Source organism: Myotis davidii, unplaced genomic scaffold (assembly GCF_000327345.1).
Source record: "Myotis davidii unplaced genomic scaffold, ASM32734v1 scaffold1324, whole genome shotgun sequence".
NCBI classification, from domain to species: domain Eukaryota; kingdom Metazoa; phylum Chordata; class Mammalia; order Chiroptera; family Vespertilionidae; genus Myotis; species Myotis davidii.
The window spans coordinates 151,895-171,621 of record NW_006295055.1 but is presented as its reverse complement, the minus strand read 5'-3'; the positions used below and the strand labels follow the sequence as shown (position 1 = coordinate 171,621).

The window sequence follows — 19,727 nt, the reverse complement described above, 5'->3', positions numbered from 1 at the left end:
CGGCCTGCGGACTGAAAGGTCCCAGGTTCGATTCCGGTCAAGGGCATGTACCTGGTTGCAGGCACATCCCCAGTGGGGGATGTGCAGGAGGCAGCTGATCGATGTTTCTCTCTCATTGATGTTTCTGACTATCTCTCTCCCTTCCTCTCTGTAGAAAATCAATAAAATATATTTAAAAAAAAAAAAGAATTTTTCTGAGGCCTGCAAAGTTTGCCCTACTTCTACCCACTGTAGGCTATTGTATAAAAATTCATTAGAATGTAGTATACATGAAGCTTGTCTTTAGTGCATGGCTTCACACATACTAGTACTTATACAAATATGTAAATAAGACATTTTAACTTTTGTCCTCTAAGGGGTAAATGACTCCCTGCCTGAGGACTTGTTTCACAGAATCTTTTAAATGTCACTGCAGGCTTGGAGCAAAACAACACAGTTAAGGGAAAAGTACCTCTAAAATTCTCAGGGCAAAATGAGAAAAATCGAGTTCCGAGAGCTGCTACATCAAGAACAGACAGAATATGGCCCGGAGGTGTTATTCCTTACGTTATAGGAGGCAACTTCACTGGTAAGATACTCCCCCACATGTCTATTGTGATAAAGAAATAATTATTATCATACAGATAAAGGGGACATTTTTATAGAATATTAGTCTATAAAACGTAGTATTAAACCAAACTTGAGAAATGCTCCCCTCACCTCAGTTGTTAGTTTAGAATGTTTTGTAATTGAAAAATGTATTGAGTCTTGAGATGTAAGAGTCTCAGGCACTGTCCTGGATTTTAAACCAAGTTTCAAATGTGTCCATTAAATCTGGAAGCTGGTTTCTCTTCAACTGACAGGAAGCATGTATGACCCGTTCCCAGGGCCCTGTCCACACATACTTGTAGAGATAGTAAGCTTGAACCTTCTGATTATAAGGTGAGTGTCCATCCTTAACCATGGCTCACTTGTGGTGCTCCAGGCTGATGCCCTTTGGTTGATGATAGTGGTGGCGTCTGAACTGCTCGGCCAGACTCGGGACAGGGGAGTCTGCGTGCGGCAGCCCTTCTGGGGCAGACACTGTTGGTTAATGTCATGCCGTTTTTCCAGGCAGCCAGCGAGCCATGTTCAAGCAGGCCATGAGGCACTGGGAGAAGCACACATGCGTGACCTTCATTGAGAGAAGTGATGAAGAGAGTTACATTGTGTTCACATACAGGCCTTGTGGGTGAGTAGAACCAAGGATGACTTAAGTCAACTTAGAAGGGAAAAAAAAATCCACAGGCAGGATTCATTTCCTAATATATGCTTAGTATTTTGCCCATAAGAAAGCATAAATTTTTCAAAAGAAAATATTCTAAGTAAATATATTCTTTGATCACTGACCTTAGTGCCTGAATCTCACTCAAGTGCATTCCTCCGTGACCCCAGCTGCCTTTCCTTGTGTTCCAGCGTGGCAGTGCCTGTGTCCCACGCACCTGAGCTGGGAACGTCAGCAGCCGCATCTAGTGATTCTATTGTGCTTCCTCTACAAGCCATTAAGTTTCCCCTGGTGTTCAGTCTGTCTTCTGGTTTCCGCTTCTGTGCTACGTCAGTGCCCTGGTCCATTCAGGTCTTGGTCACCTCACCCCTGATCCATCCCAGCTGCTCTCCTGCGTGGCCTCACCAAGTCACTGCCACTAGAGTTATCTTCACAAAATGCCGGTCACAGCAGGAGACCACACTTGTATGAGATTCTTTTCTAGACTTGCTTCTTACAGGATGATAAAAACTCTCTCCAAAACAGCTCACCTGTACTTTGTGGAAATGCTGTATGACATTTCGGTAGCCGTTTCTGTAGCAGTGTGCTGGTGAACATTGCTACTATTCAGCCAATGGAAAGGAATGGAGATGAACAGGCTCCTCTAAACTTACTTTAAAAAAATAAATAAATAAACTCACTTTAAGAAAGGAGCACCCATTCCACCCTTTTAAAAGCGACAATCACACGCCAGTGTCTCGGAGCACATTTTGGGAAGTGCTAGTCTGAGAAGAAAATCCACATTCCTTGGTATAACATTTAAGGAATGCTGTGAACTTACCACAGCTTCCCTCGGAAGATTCTTCGGCCACCACGTCTCTCCACAAATACCATCATCTAGCCAAGTTGCAGTAATAGCCGTTCTTGCAGCAATGGGTCCACTGTAAAAGGCTTCCGATTGGGGAAGTTTTCAAACTCTTCTTCCCTGTATTCATTGGGACTTACATTAACATATGTAAATTCAGCTTGAATTTTGGTTTGCTTGCTTGCTAAGAATACTTGGCAGGGGCAGGGGGCAGGGTGTGCTGTCTACAGGAGGCATAGGGCCTGGACCTGCCAGGCATGGAACAGACTGGACCCTAAGAGGGAAGGCAGGGAAGGTTGGGTGGGGGGGAAAAGATAAACCAATGAACTTGTATGCATATGTGCATAACTCATGGACACAGACAATAGTGTGGTGAAGGCCTGGCGTCGGGGACAGGGGCAGCCTACAAGAGGTCAATGGAGGGGGGTGGGGCACATATACCTGGTATAATACTTTCAACAATAAAGATTTTTTCTTAAATGCATCAATAGATTCAAATGGTGACAGCCACATCCTGCCACCGTAAAAGTTCCCATCATTGCAAAATAGTGATTTTCCTATAGTGATTTTCCTAATGGTGTTCTTTTCTTATCCTTCCTACATTGATTAGCTCAAATTCTTCTATAAAGAGGAAGTTTCTCTAATCACTTATATCTATTTGGATGCCCTCTGGTGTACTTTATACAGGGAAATAAAAATAAATGCTTAATTTGTTTGGAGGAAATAGTTTTTGACCTAATGATATTTTTTGTTGTTGTTGTTATTGTTTGTTTGTTTGTTTTGCAGGGGGAGTATATTTCATAAAATATGGTGGGGGAAGATTGTCATTTGGCTTTGTGCTATCATATTTTCCTAGATCATTTAACTTAAAACTGATGGATTTTATTTTGGCCCTGAGTGACATTAAGAAAAATGATACATTATTTATTTTCTATATATTTTTGGATAGCACCATAGTTTTTTAGTTATGACTTATTCAAGTGATGTTTTCTTTTAAGTTACTCTAATTTTAACTTGATGAGGTTTGGTTACTTTTGAAATGCTTCCTAGTTTTTATATCTATTTAATATTTAAAAGGTCTAAATCTGGACTGTCCTTCCTTCTGGTTATTTAATAGAAAAGGATGTAACTCAGCTTACATATTTCTAAACACATAATGTATTCAGTCAGATCTTTCTTCTTTCCCACCCTTCAATTTTGTAAAGCAAATACATCCAAAGCATGGATCACTTGTTATTTTATTGCTTAATTTCTGTTTGTAACAAATTCATACTCATTTTCTCTCATTCATTTGGCTCTTTTCAAAGTTTTACATTTCACTTGTTTGATCCTGCTAAACTGCTTTCCCCCATTCATTATCATTTCTTCATATTTTTGCTCGTGGTCTGTTAGTCGCTTGGAATGCCTTCGCTTTCATTTTCCACCAGTGGGTATCCTTCACATATTTCATTCTCAGTCATTTCTGAGCTGCCCACAGAGGGGCTTTGCTTTATCCACAGCTCTCATGGTTACATTTCTGTTGCCCGTTCCCATCGGCCATCATCAGTGATGAGGGCAGCTAGCTGATCTCCATGTCCCTCGACACCCAGCACTGCTTTACAACTAGGGACCTAGAAAATACTGACCACTTACATGTTAGCTAAAGTACATTGTGTGTATCTCAAAATAAAAGAATGTAAGAATTTGAAGGGGTATTGAAGGAAAGTACTGTACAGCCTCAGAACTGATAACTGGAAGTTTGTACCATTTCACCCCCTTTGCCCATTTCTCTCACCCCCAGCCCCTTCCTCTGGTAACTACCAATCTGTTCTCTGTATCTGTTCAGCTCTACTATGCTGAGCTGTATTCTAGGGGCCACAGATACAGCAGTGAACAAAGCTGTTAAATGGTGGGCCCACAGAGAGCATACTCACATTCTAGGGTGAGGAAGCAGAAACACAGAAATAAGTGAAATATAAAGTGTATTAATAAACACGACCTTCTAGGACAAAAAGTAAAGCGATGTATGTAGGACAGAAGGGCATCTGTGCAAAGACCTGAAAGCCATGAGGAAGTGAGACATATGCATGTAGGGGAGAACAGAGTTCCTGCCAGCGGGGGTAGGCAGCCACAAGGCTGTGAGCGAGAGCGCGTCTACAGCTCACGGCACAGCAGGGCCGCATGGCTGAGTGGAGTGAGTGACGGGACAGTAGTGAGAGATGGGATGGTAAGACATTTGTGTGGGAAGATCATGCAGGATCTTAGAGTTTTTGTAAGTACTTTAGACTTTCCTCTAAGTAGAAGAAAGAGCCTGTATTAGTCAGCTGAGGCAATTTATAAATTTATAATAAATAGGTCAGGGGTCATATTACCACATTTTTCTACTTTCACAGGACCATTGTAAAAGTCAATGTGAAATGTATTTTTGCTTCCCATATGGACCCCATCTTATTTATTGGAGAGGGATATGGGCGAAAGTACACTACAAAAGGTGTTTGACATTAAATACGTTGACCCTTCTTCTTGATTATCTCCCAGATTTTGATTTGCAAATTTCTTCTGAGATTGTGACCAGCAAAAATGACTCAGTGTGGTTAATTTAGTTACTACCTAGTTATCAGATATTTCATTTTTTGTCACTATTGCTATATGGCAGCAAATATTTAAATCTCTCCAGAATCTGTACATTTTGTGGGTTTTTTATATCTAATATTTTATTATTGGGTATGTACTAAATAACTATCTATGTATGGATTACAACATACTATTGAAACAAAACTACCTGGGAGCAGAAACACAATTCCCTGCTTGTTTCTCTGCCATTTTTCTCTTTCTATTATTGATTTATTAAGTTTAATTAACTGTTATAATAGATTCATAAATAATAAGTCAGATTAATTCATGTAACTGGCAAGGTGTAGACTAAAATATTTAGGCATTTAAATACCCACAGAAACCATGAGAATGACAAATGTTTGTATTTATGAACAATCAAAATGACTATCAAATGTACTTACTATGGAAATTGAAAATAGTGAAATTCTTTTTAATCATTTGGGCAATTAATTTTTGACAATTTTCTCTTCCAGTTTAATAAATTAGAACAAGTGTTTGGTGCCTGATTCATCATGATTGCCAACTATTCAATGCCAGTTATTTATTGCCCTCTATTGCTGTCTAGAAGGGTGGTCCTATAGATAAGCTATTTTAATATAAATCCTAATGATCAAAGCTTTAAATGTTATTTATGTAAATAAATAATAAAGTTTTATGTAATTGTAGTTACTATATTATTATACCATTTAAAACTTATTTTAAAGTGGATATTCCTGTGTGCCCACCCTTACATGTGTGTACACTCATGCACTCTCATGTGTGCACACATAGACATACACACAAATGAATAAATGGAACTTCTATATTTAAGGTAGGGAAACATCATTGAAGTGTATAAATACCAATAAGTTGAAGAAAACTTGCAGGAAGATACCCTGGATAGCTCAGGAGATTCTTTCAGAAGGTGAAATAGAATGTCACACTTAAGTAACTGCTGACCATTTGACACAATCTCATAAGTCTCATAATTCTACCAGTTGTCACTTTTTTCTCCCCAAGTTAACCATTAACCTTAGATAACTCACCTTCGAAACTAGTTTTCCTCAATTGACTTCTTTTAAAAATTTCTTCTTAAAAATGTTATTTTATAAGTAGGAAAAATGCTGCTTTTTTTTTTATTAACCAACATCTTTCATAAAGAAATTTAATTCTGTTTTTCCTAAAGAGGAAAAATAAACTTTGTTTTTTATATTTAATACTGAAATAATAGATTATTTCCAGATACCAGTATTAACAAATTAATATAATAATGGATAGTGAGGATAAAAAATTATATTAGAAATAAATGTCAGTTAAGTCTTGAATTTAACTATATGTACAGTAACACATTAATCAACATTTGTATTTTATTTTATAATTCATCTTCTAAAACTGATTTAAGACATATGTCTAATATATGAGTTAGTATAAGAGAACTTCAAGTGATTGTTTAGAGACTTTTGTTGTATAAAAATTAACCATGGTGCTAGAAATTAGCCATAATCCTATCTAATAAAGAGGGAATATGCTAATTGACCCTCATGCTGTTGCAAAGATGGCAGCACCCATAGCCAATAAGGAGGGAATATGCTAATTGACTGCCACACCCTCAAAGATGGCGGCACCCACTGCCAATAAGAAAGGAATATGCTAATTGACTGCCCCACCCTCAAAGATGGTGGCACCCACAGCCACAAGATGGCTGGCAGGGGAGCAGTTAGGGGGTGATAAGGCTGGCAGGCAGAAGCAGTTAGGGCTGCGGTTCTCAACCTGTGGGTCGAGTCCCCTTTGGCGGTCGAACGACCCTTTCACAGGGGTTGCCTAAGACCATCCTGCATAACAGATAGTTACGTTACGATTCGTAACAGTAGCAATATTACAGTTATGAAGTAGCAACGAAAATAATTTTATGGTTGGGTCACAACATGAGAAACTGTATTTAGAGGGCCAGAAGGTTGAGAACTACTGAGTTAGGGGCAGTCAGGCAGGCAGGTAGGCAGGCGAGCAGTTGGGAGCCAGCAGTCCCAGATTGTGAGAGGGATGTCTGACTGCTGGCCCAGGATCGGGCCTACACTGGCAGTCCGACATCCCTTGATGGGTCCCAGATTGGAGAGGGTACAGGCTGGGCTAGCCCGCCCCCCCCCCCCATGCACAAATTTCATGCACCAGGCCTTTAATTATTAGTAAAAGGTTATTCTGCCTCTGACTGTGTTGGACTTTATAGTTCATCACAATTCTTAACGAAAGTTGACCATATTTTAATTCATCCAGCATTTCCCTTTCCACCACCATCTCCTCTTTCTTCTTTATTCCAGATGCTGCTCCTATGTAGGTCGGCGGGGTAATGGACCTCAGGCAATCTCCATTGGCAAGAACTGTGATAAATTTGGAATTGTTGTTCATGAACTGGGCCATGTGATAGGCTTTTGGCATGAACACACGCGACCAGATCGAGATAACCATGTAACCATCATAAGAGAAAACATCCAGCCAGGTAAGAATTGGGGTTCAGGGTGACTGAGTTTCCTTTGGTTGTGTTTGTACTTTTTATCATTTAACTTCTTAACAAATGTGAACTGTGTTTTTTTTTTATATGATAGAATTAATATTAATATTTCGCCTAAGTAAAAAATAACCCATGCTGAGGTTCTATTTTCTTCAGAATAAATGATCTTATGTTTTTTTTAGGCTTGCTTTTTTTCCCCCCTTAAAATTTAGCTCTTTTATTTCTAAATTTCTGTGTTTTCCAAGATTGGGTGTAGGCTATTAAACCATAAATATTATTAAAGATTTTAAAGCATTTAATATACTTAGCTCTATATTTATGTTGTATGGATTTAGAAACAGTCCAGAGTTTACCATCAAACGTGCTGCTACCATAGGAATCAATATTATATCAGGGACAACTTCTGGAGAAATTCCAGGGAAATGAGTCATCCCAGTATAGTCTAAACCAGGGTCCTCAAACTTTTTAAACAGGGGACCAGTTCACTGTCCCTCAGACCGTTGGAGGACCGGACTATAGTTCAAAAAACAAAACAAAACTATGAACAAATTCCTATGCACACTGCACATATCTTATTGTGAAGTAAAAAAACAAAACGGGAACAAATACAATATTTGTATTTGCATGTGGCCCGCGGGCCATAGTTTGAGGACCCTGGTCTAAATAGTTTCCTTGAGATTTTTCTTAAACCGGGCTGCCCGAAAGACAAATATTTAAGAATCTTTTCAGCAGTTGAAATATAATACATAATTTAAATTTAATTTTCTCTGACAGTTGATGTGTGTACAGCTCTTTGTTTGTTTTAATTCCCCTAACTTCATAAACATCCGTACATTTCAATTATCAAAAGAAAAATCTTAATGCTTGGAATTGTCTTATGAGATAGTATGTATTTCAAGTGTAAACAAAGTAAAAAATGTGTCTTTTTAAACTTATGCATGGCCAGTTTCAATTACAACGATGAAATTCTTTAGAATTCCCAGTAATTACCAGCATTGATCTATCTATTTACTCCTCACATATTTGGTGACAGTTATTTCTTGAGGCACTAGTAGATGCTGGAAATGCTGATGAAAAACACACAGCGTAGTATATAGTATACAAATGATTGCAAGTGAGTAAGGTAACAATTGTCATGTTGAGAATACCATGGAGTCCAAGCAATTGTGACAAAATGTACTTTGGAGAGTCAAGGGGATGTCACAAAGAAACCAAAACTTGTAAGTGAAGTAGAAGTGTTCTAAGTGCACAGAAGAATGATGGAGTTTCTAAGCTGAAGAAACATCATGATCAAAGATGCAAATACAGAAAATGGAATCATTTTACTTGCCCTTTGTGACTGCATGGGAAGTTACAAGTGGGAAATTAGTTCAATCGCAGGGATCGTCTACTAGTAGCTGAAGCTAGGGAACTTAGATTTGTACTTTGAGTCCTAAAGAATAATTGAAAGTTTGAAAGCCGATTGGGTTCAGATTTTAAAAAGAAAAAATAATTCTCTCATTTTGGAGATCATTAACTGAGACTGGGAAAATAGATGTGGGGAAGATGAACCTGAAGTCAGGGAAACTCATTAGATAAGTAAGAAGTTTATGAGATAGCTAAGGCCTCAGTTAAGTTGCACAGGTCAAGAGAAATAAAAGGGAATAATCTTTCAAAATATTTTAAGAGGAGCATCATCATGTGAGGAGACCTCTTCAAAGTTTTATTTTTAGGCGACAGAATGAATAGTGGCACCATCAAATGAAATAAGAAATATGGACAAGGCAACACTTTTGTGAGGGAGAAAAACAAAAGATGGTTTTATTGAGCATATCCTGAAGTTTGAGAAGCCTTTGGGTGATCCAAGTTGAGATTTTTTAGTAGACAAAGGGAAGATGAGTCTAAACTTTCAGATATATCTATGAAAGAAATTTGATAGGGAATCTGAGTGTATGGAAACACTGAAGGGAAAAGAAAATGATTGAGGATAGAAAATGGAGACATCAATATTTAAAGCAACATTTTGTGTATATATGAAACCTATCTGATCCTGTTAACCAATGCCACCCCAATAAATGAAAATAAATAAGTAAGTAAAGAAACAAATACTTAAATAAGTAAATGAAGTAACATTTTGTAGAAAATTTCCCACAAGACTAAGAAGGTTTGGTCTAAGAGGCAGAAAATTAATGAATTGGGAAGCCTCAGAGAATAGATCATCCGAAGATTGATGAAATAATCTATAGTGTTAAATATCAAAGACAAGTAAAGAAATGTATACTCCCAAAATGGAAGACTAATGCCTAGCCAGCTATCAAGGTTCATATCATACTTTATATCTTTAGGTGAGAAATAAAAAGGAAATAACATTTCTGAAAATTATTTCAATTACCAATTAAATGAGAAGTTATCTGTTAACCTTAGTAATTAAATTTCCTCTATTATGCAGACAAAGCTTATAAAGGAAATAACTTTCAAGAATGATGTTTACTCTTAAAATAGGACTCTGTTTCAATGTAAATATGTACCTGAAACAAGCAAGAAATGTATAAATAGTATGTAATGTATAATATTTAACACAGTGTTAAGCAAATATGACTATGGTATTCGTGCTTTTGTTGACTCTATATTCAGACCAATAGAAAATATAGTTTATTAAGTGAGATTTCCTGAGTATTTGGAACTATTAGTAGTGCAGTTCTAGTATGTAAGAATTCATATTGGAGATTAATCTTCAAAAAATTTATGACTTGCTTTGGCTCAGAAACTTAAGTGTTATTCAAGGGCAATGTCTAATAAGTGCGGACTTTAGCTTAGCATTTATATGCAAAATTAGTGACTATGATAAGAGGCAAATTGATATAAGGATTGATTGCTTTAATCCATTTTAGAATATGCGTTCAAAATGGCTTATTCTTTTGAAGCATATTCTTCCTAATCAAAATGCTCTCCAGTTGGAGTAGATTAATCAAAGAGATTTTTATTCTAATTTTGAATAAAATTTGTTGCTGTTGTTTTACCTGTAGTAACAAAATCACATAGCTAAAGTCCGTCATGTTGTAGGTACTTATAAATATTGCTTTTATATTTTTTCAGTGTTTTATAGAAAGAATAGAAAGCAAATAGGAAGGTAATTTTTCTCTCTTGGCAACTTTAGTTATAAGAGAAAGGTGGGAAAGTCATTAAGTAAGATGTAACTTTTTATAATCACTTCTACAGTACTGAAAAAAAAATTAAATTTTAAAGAAACAAATATGAGAACGCAGAAGAGTATACATAGAAAACAGACCCAAAGTATCCTTTTGATAATCCATTCTTTTTCCAAAATTAACTTATTAATGGAATTCAGTATTACACTTTCAATGTGATATTAAGTAAGACAGCAACACTGGATGGATACTTTTACACAATGTGGGTGTTAGCATGTAATTACAGTATGCATGAAGATTAGCCACTTTGTAAAGAGAAGGTGCAGTCATAGGAATAGCTCTTCTCTGCCTGGTAGAAAGCTTCTGAAATGTTATTTGTGCCCGCCTCTTAGGTCAAGAGTACAACTTCCTGAAGATGGAGCCTGGAGAAGTGAACTCGCTGGGAGAAAGATATGATTTTGACAGTATCATGCACTATGCCAGGAACACCTTCTCAAGGTTGGAGTCTCAGGTTATACCTTTTGACTTTTAATTCCTTTCCTCTGTGTGGCTTCTCACAAACCTATGTCTAACATTAGAACTAGAAGCATTTTCAAACATTTCTGCCATAAAATACAAAAATACTTCATTGGTATTTATAGCCAACACCAGACATTTGGAATTTTTTAAACATATTTTTACATTTGCTATTAGCAAACAGATGATTTTACCACTTTCTTTGTGACGTGGATGCCTTTTCCTGCTTTTTCTTGCCTCATTGCTCTGGCTAGGACTTCCAATACCGTGTTGAATAGAGGTGATGTGAGCAATTAGGCTTGCCTTATTCCTGACCTTGAATGCAAAGCTTTCAGTTTTCAACCATTAAATATGATGATCCTATAGACTTCCATCTATGGTCTTTATGATGTTGAGGTACTTTCCTTCTGTCCCTAGTTTGCTGAGTGTGTTTTGTTTTTTTTTATCATGAAAGCGTATTGACTTCTGTAAAATGCTTTTTCTGCATCAATTAGATGAACATATGGTATTTGTTGTTCATTCTGTTCATGTAAGTAATTGAAGTTTTATAGTTTCTTCTATTCTTGACCCACAGAGTCTATAAAACTTTTAGTTGTTTTCATGAATATAGCCCATCAGCAGATTTAGGTACTTATTTGTGGGAAGGATGGGGCTAAAGATAAGGGGCTTTTATATGCATGCATAGTTTGTAGCATAGATTTTTGCTTAACTGGGGCTGCCCATTTTCCATTAGTAAAGAATTGTAAAATTTTATGAAGCTTATTTAAAAGCATAGGTAATTTACTCTTCCACTATAGGTAAAACAAATGAAGGTTAGTAATTGAAGCCCTCAATGACCTGTCTCTAGTCTATTGATAGTGCCTTACTGAAGGTGTTTAGGAAGAGTCTGCATTGCTTAAGGGCCTGTGTCAAGAAGATAGTTATTAACTCTCTGACCACAAAGAAGGAACAAAAGAATGGTAACTGATCCCCCCACCCAATGAAAGGGAGGTTACCTCAGTGGACAGAATGAGTCAAAGTTCTCCATTCGATTGCCTGAGTTTGAATACATACAATTTAAGATGGCCTGGTACTTTTAAAGCGAATCTCTTTTGAAAACTGGAAAAAAAACAACAACAAAAACCAGTTTCAGGTTACAAATCTATTTTCAGAAATTGAAAATAGTGAATTATTAGTTCTGAATCCTGCAGAAATTGTAACATTTCATTAATTTGGACTTACCTAGCTAATAATCTCTTGATTCATGCAACATAGTTGAATGATGGCTTTTCTCAATGCTGTCTTGTGCCTCAACTTCCCCTTCAATTGCACTGGCCTCGCTGGAGTTGCATCCTATTATGTTTAAGCTCTCACTTTTGATGGTCAATAACCAATGATTACTAGTTTCCCCTCCCTCCTTCATCTTAGATAATTTACATATGGAGCTCTGTAGACACTTAGCTTTGGTTTAAAGAGTTCCATTCCATATTTGAGTTATCTAAGTTTTATCTAAAGATCATTACCCAAACCTAGAAGCTAGGGTGCTCAGTCATAAATTACTCATACTTCCTGTTACTTCAGAAAAGTTTTATTATCTTTCAGGCTCTTCTATATTTTTCTCTGTTGTACCTGTCACTGTCCCAGTTTATCATTCTTTTATTTAATGTCTTTCTCCTCCCATGAGAATGTGAGCATTATAAGAGGAGGAATTTTTTGTCTTTTATTTACTGCTGTAAATCCAGACCTATAACAATTCTCAGTAAATATTTCCTAAAGGTAGGAAAAAGTAGAACTGAAAAATTTTAAAACTTTTTAAAATGTATATATTTTATTGATTTTTTTTTACAGAGAGGAAGGGAGAGGGACAGAGAGTTAGAAACATTGATCAGCTGCCTCCCGCACACTCCCCACTGGGTATGTGCCCGCAACCAAGGTACATGCCCCTGACTGGAATCGAACCTGGGACCCTTGAGTCTGTAGGCCAATGCTCTATCCACTGAGCCAAACCGGTTAGGGCAAATTTTTAAAAATTTTTAATCAAATTTATTGGGATGACATTATCTCATAAGATTATGTAAGTTTCAGGTGTACAATTCTATAACACAGCATCTGTATATTGTATTGTGTGTTCACCACCCCAAGTCAACTTTCCTTCCATCACCATTTATCACCTCTATACCCTCATCTACCTCCCCCATCCGCTTTCTCTCTGGTAATCACCATACCATTAGGCGTGTCTAAGAGGTTTTTTGTTTTGCTTTGTTTTGATTTTTTGCTTAATCCCTTCACCTTTCTTACCGAGCCTTGGAACCCTATCTATAAGTCTGTTTCTATTTTGTTTATTAGTTTATTTTGTTCATTATGTTACCAGTGAGACGATGAGACCTTCGTTTTTATCTTCTTGAAGGAAAGATTTCAATCAAGAGACAAATTACAGCAAGCAAAGCAAGTAAAAATGTATTGGCTGCATCAGAAACACACTTAGGACAGTGAAATAAGGAAGGGCATAGGAGAAGCAACAGGAGAGCCTAGCCTGGGCTGCTTGGCTTCGCTGGGGAGTCAGAGAAAAGGGGGCCTTGGAGACAAGTTCAGAGGCTTAGCCTGGGATGAGCTGCCACTACCCATTGCTCCCCTGGTTGCAAGTCTCATGGGGTCCCTTGAAGAAGGGTGGGGAAGGGAATGGTGCAGCATGCTCACCTAGGGGGGAGCGCACACTGGGTCTTTTTTGTTGAGGGTATGCTGGGTCCTTTGTGTTGAGGGTATTTATCTCTCTTGCTGGCAGTAATTTTAGGGGAGGTCTCAGGGAAGGGTCTCAATACAATATTAATCAACTTCCCAGGTGTGCTCTTTCAGGGACGTGGTCTCCGCTGATTGGTTGGCACCAGGGCAGGGGATTATTAGTCAGTGCAGCTGGTCCTGAGGCCGTCACTGTGTCACTTACCTGGTTTTGCTGCTTTTCTGGGCCTGGAGCTGAAATACAGCTGAGGCCTAGATTTTATCTTTAGGGAGGAAAAGTCAGGGGATTGAAAAGTAGTTCCAGATAACAAGGATTATTTCTTATTTAAAGATGGTGACAACACAGCTAGCATGGCTCAATGGTTGAGTATTGACCTATGAACCAGGAGATCATGGCTTGATTCCCGATCAGGGCACATGCCTGGGTTGTGGGCTCGATCCCCAATGTGGGGCATGCAGGAGGCAGACTATCAAAGATTCTCTCTCATCATTGATGTTTCTATCTCTCTCTTCCTTTCCCTTCCTCTCTGAAATCAATAAAAATGTTTAAAAAAAATGGTGACATTCTTGGAAAGTATGTAAACTGAAATAAATCACTATTGAAATGGCATCATGGGAAGCTTTCCATTCCACTGAAGTTTTGAAAGCTTTCATAATTAATGATATCCAAACTAAAATTAAATTAAATAAAATACCTTTATAGTTTACTAGAGGCCCGGTGCACAAAAATGTGTGTACTTGCGGGGAGGTCCCTCAGCCCAGCCTAGGCCCTCTTGCAGTGTGGGACCCCTCGGAGGATGTCCACCTGCTGGCTTAGGCCTGCTCCCTGGGGAATCGGGCCCAAGCTGGCAGTCAGACATCCCTCTAGTGGCCCGGCAGCCCTCGGGGGATGTCTACTTACCAGCAGAGAGCAGACCTAAGCTGTAGTCAGACATCCTTAGTGGATGGAGAGGCTCCGGCCACCACCGCTGTGCTGGCAGCTATCAGCCTGGCTCCTGGCTGAGCAGAGCTCCCCCTATGGGAGCGCACTGACCACCAGGGGGCAGCTCCTGCATTGAGCATCTGCCCCCTGGTGGTCAGTGTGTGTCATAGTGTCCAGTCATTCCCAGTGGTTCTGCTGTTAGGGTCAATTTGCATATTACCCTTTTATTATACAGAATAGTTTCTCTTTTTTTAAAAAAAAAAATCCTTAAATACACACTCTATTATTCTCACCACTTAGAATAGTCCCCCAGTCCATTGAACTTTCTTTAGAGCTATAAAGTTGGTTTCTATTGCAAAATTAGGCTGTATTTTTAGTGCACTGGAGTCAGAATTTTTAGTTATGCATATTAAGAAAAATAGTTTCTGTTACAACCTTGGGAACAAACAACTCAGTAGCCATACCTCACCATTATTAAGGCATTACTTAGTTGATTATTACTTTTAACATGAAACATTTTATACTATAAGTATGTGTATATATGAGTGTATATCATTGAACTATTTTGCTTTATACTCTTCTATCTAAAATTTGACAATCTTTGTTCTTTGTTCTTTAACATGTACTGTAATACTTGGAAGAATACTAAGATTAGAAGACTAAGATTTAATTAGAAGAATACTAATATTAAATTAGTAGTTTAAGAAATGAACCTACACACACACACACACGAATATATGTGTGTATTTTATTTCTCTTTTACAATTTTAGTAACTTCAAAAATATTTATTGTAGGTTGTCTTTAAGAAATATAGCTACATGAGGAAGACTTGTTTTACAACTTGGTAATCGAAGGGGTTCTTAGATCTGCTTGAGAGATCCAAAAAAAAAAAGCCATGTGTATGTAGTGGGGGACTATATAGAATTCTAGGTTTCGAAAATCATGTAATATACATTTCTAAGGAAAATGTGAATATCATCACTGACTCGATGTTAGGCATACATACAGGGTATTCCAAAAAATGTATACACAATTTGAATAATTTGTTAATTCCAATGTGTTAAATCTGAAAAGAAAGAAGCATCAACTGAGCTATCAGCTATTAAAATGTGTATACTTTTTGGGGGAACACCCTGTATTTAGCACACATTTTATTTCTACTTTAATAAAAGTGTTTTGAAAGTCTGACACACGGGTTAAAGCACATCGCTGATGTGTTTCCCCATAGATTGACTTGAGTTTGAAAAAAAAACCCTAATACTTGTAAGAAGTGTATGTGTCTTAATTGGGTGACTTATGTGTGGCTTGCTTCTGATTTTTTTCAGGGGGATGTTTCTGGACACTATTCTCCCTTCTCGTGATGACAATGGCATACGTCCCGCAATCGGTCAGCGGACCCGTTTAAGCAAAGGAGATATTGCACAGGCAAGAAAGCTGTATAGATGTCCAGGTATTGCACCATACAAACACAGAAGCGTAATTGTGCCAGATGAATAAGCCACCATTTACTCAACTGTTTACATGTCTCTTTCCATGCTGGCAAGTGACTTATTCAGTTCAAAGTCAGTAATCAGAAAATGAAATAGGAGAGAACTCTGGAACACCCACTGATATAATTAAAAACAAATTGCTAGAAATCAAATTTCAAGCTCAGGGATAGTATGTTTTATTTCTTTTAATTTAAGGAGTAAAAGAGTAAAAGGCATGTTTGTCTGATAGTTATTAAATAGTTGCATGATTTCAAAGTCAAATTCTGGGTCTCCTTGGTAATATAAAAAGAATGTCCTTTAGTTCGACTTCAGATTTGAGTCCTGAATGATCTTTTCTTGCAAGTACCATCATTAATGGCATATAAATTAAATTTTTATTATTGGAATTGATAAATTAGTTGCAAAAAATTAGTTCTAACCGTGTTGCTAATGAGCTACTGATTGTTTTTCTACTGGATAAAGTTGTGGAAAAGATTAATAGAAGGTCCTGATTGTTTTTTCTATTGAATAGAGTTATCAAAAAGATTAATGGAAGGTCTTAGTAAGAAAGTTCCAAGGGAACACTAATGCTTTATTGGTTCAAGGAAAAAAAAGAGTCAGCTTCCAATTTGGAAAGGCTGTGTATTCTATGCACCTACTGCACACTCAAAATCCTCTCCTAGTAAAATACCTTAATTCAAAGAAACATATTTAACTTTACTGAACATGGATTTTCCAAATTGTTTTGTCCATGTATTTATGTAAAACACACATGCATGTGTAGTATTTGTTTGTTAAAATCTAAATTTTCACAGGGAAGATGAATTTATAAACAGATGTCACCACTATGATAAAACACATGGGTGATCCTTGGCTAATTTCTGGCAGTATTGGATGAACTATGTTTTTTAAATTTCAAAGTAGAAAATTATGGGAAAGATTATGTGATTAATAGCAATTAATAAATAAATGGACAGTTCCCATATAAAACATTTTGATTGTCTTTCTAAATATGTATGTATGTACATTATACTTAAAGAGCACACTAGAGATGCATTTACACAATGAATTGTAGGAAAGTCAGTCAATGGGAATTGAAAGAATCACATGTATGACACTAATTTAATCTTCAGCCTATGGCTCTTGAATATTTTAGTTATTAATAGGAAAATAATTAGTAAGCATAATTTTTACTTGAGATTTTAATCATGTAAATAGATAAATGGGCTATTTTCTTACTTGAAATATAGTTATATGTACATTGCTTTGTTTACTATGGCAAAAACCACAGCATATAGGCATCATCATTACTGAGGAATGTATCTTGTGTTTCTAAAACAGTATAAAAAGCAAGTCTCTGTTTTGCAGCTTATAAAATTCAAGGAATAAGGGAGAACTAAAAGATATGTTTATATATTTTTTAAAAAGATATGTTAACTTTTAATTCCCAAGGTCTTTTAGAATGACTTGGGCTTGATTATTTTTGTTTTCATTTTTTACTTTTTTACTTATTTCTGGAGTAAGATGCATTTACACAATGAATTGTAGAAAAGTAGTTATTTATAATTTCATTATAGTTGGTGTTCAATCTTAAATTGGTTATATTAGTTTCAGGTGTACAATATAGTTATTGGATATTTTTTTACCTCACAGTGTGATCATCCCACTAATTCTAGTAATCATCCATCCTTCATGCTCACCAAGCAACACACTCTCTTTCTCTCTTTTTCTAACTCTCCCTCTTTCTATTCTTTCTCTGTCCCTCTCAGCACTGTAACCACCCCTTCCATGTCTCTCTCTCTCTCTCTCTCTTTCTCTCTCTCTCTCTCTCTCTCTCTCTCTCTTTCAGGCACTAGTTCTGAGCCCTATTTATGGTTGTGTATTTAAGGTTCTTCATTTCCTCACAATGAGAGTACTAATGATGTTAGTAAACATACACTTGCCATTGTCAAAATACATTTCAGCTACACTGATGCTGTCGGTTTAACAGTAACTCTAAGTGCATCAGTGGAATTGTGGTAAAGACCCACAATTATACACTGAAGTCTAAATAGGATGACTCATCTGAGAATCACCTAAGAAAGTAAGAATTTATAACATGACACTTGGTTGTTTCTTGCTTTTAATAGAGAAGAGGGTTTTATAGAACTGCATATTTCTTTGGAGTCTGTCTTGATGTTTTGTTAGAAATTGCTGGTGAATAGAGTCAATAAAGCTATTTGGCTACTTTTTACTCCAACTTTTTTACTCCATATCAGTTTATGCTCAAAGTTCTATTGCTTCTGCATCCTATAGAGCTGTTCCTTAGAGTTTAATTTTGAAAGGATGCCTGACCTTCACACGTAGATATTCGAGGTTGTGACTTTTCTGGTCTTCAATTGCATTTCCTCTTAATTTATTTTTTCTGTAGCCCAGTGCCCTTATTGTTTATAACTACTTAGTACTTAAACCAACTATCAACTCTAATATTATCTTCATAATTATTTCTTAATTAAATATGTCAAATAACAGTGAATTTATGAGGAATATAAAGTAAATACCTTATAATAAAGAAACTTCTAAGGATTTCTTTCTTTTAAATACAAATGTTATGTGTTGATTTTGTGTATGGCGACAGATAAAGGTCTAAGTTCATTTTATTTGTATGTGTATAACTAGTTCCCCCAACACCATTTGTTGAAGAGACTGTCCTTTCCTCACTGTGTAGTCTTGTCACCCTTATTGAATATCATTTTACTGTATATGCGTGGCTTATTTTTGACTATTCTGATCCATTGGTCTGTATGTCTATCTCATGACAATACCACACTGTTTTGAATACTGTAGATTTATAATACGTTTTGAAGTCAAGAAGTGTGAATCTTCCATATTTGTTCTTCTTAAGATTGTTTTAGTTGTTCAGATTTTGTGGTTCTATATGAATTTTAGGACTTTTTTCTTTCATTTCTGCAAAAAAAGCCATTGGGATTTTGATAGAGATTGCATAGAATCTGTAGGTAATGTTGAGTGGTACGGAAATTGTAGCAATATTAAGTCTTCAAATCAATGAACACAGAATTTCTTTCCATTGCTTTATTTTCTTTTATTTTTTTTCCTGTAGTGTTTTGTTGTTTTCAGTGTATAATTCTTTTTTCTCATTGGTTAAGGTATTCTGAATATTTTATTCTTTTTAATGCTATTATAGATGGGATAGTTTTCTTTATCTTTTTGAGATTACTTGTTGTTAGTTTATGGAAATGTAACTGATTTTTGTATGTTGATTTTCTGTCCTGCTATTTTGCAGAATTTATTAATTCTAACAGTTTTTGTGTGAACGTGTGGCATCTTTATGGTTTTATACATACAGGATAATGACATCTGCCTAGAGAGATAGAAGCTTAACTCCTGAATTATGTTTTGTTTTAGAGTAATTTCAATCAAGAAAGTGATAATTTTCTTTGCATATTTTTAAAAGCCTTTTCTTTTTTACTGGATATGACTGCATTTGTAATTCAAAAACACATTCTAACAATTAAGTCCACAGTCTTCCTTTCTGTGAAAAAGGTATGTAAGTAGACGTCATACCTTAGGGCGTCATAATAGTTGACCCTTACAAAGCTACTCTATGAAGTACATATCAACAAGGTAGTCGCTTTAGAGAAGAGAAACTGAGGTGGAAGCTTATAAGACTTACTTGTATATTAGTAATGCCATAACAGTTTTCTCATCCACATACCTTGCAGAGTATATGGGCAGACTATGCACTTTATCTTAGTGTCACATTTTCCTTGGTAATTTTTCTTTAATTCTTTTAATAATAAAGTTTGCTC

The 19,727-nt window shown here is 36.5% G+C and overlaps 1 protein-coding gene across 1 annotated transcript in view; it reads left to right on the top strand.

Moving 5' to 3' along the window:
- Window positions 1–19,727, top strand: part of TLL1 (tolloid like 1) — a 185,106-nt gene that overhangs the window by 78,295 nt on the left and 87,084 nt on the right. The window contains exons 4-8 of the mRNA XM_015567762.1: window positions 416–568; window positions 1,093–1,210; window positions 6,977–7,155; window positions 10,688–10,793; window positions 15,775–15,899. Coding sequence (XP_015423248.1) covers window positions 416–568; window positions 1,093–1,210; window positions 6,977–7,155; window positions 10,688–10,793; window positions 15,775–15,899 — 681 coding nt within the window. The remainder of the gene's footprint in view (window positions 1–415; window positions 569–1,092; window positions 1,211–6,976; window positions 7,156–10,687; window positions 10,794–15,774; window positions 15,900–19,727) is intronic.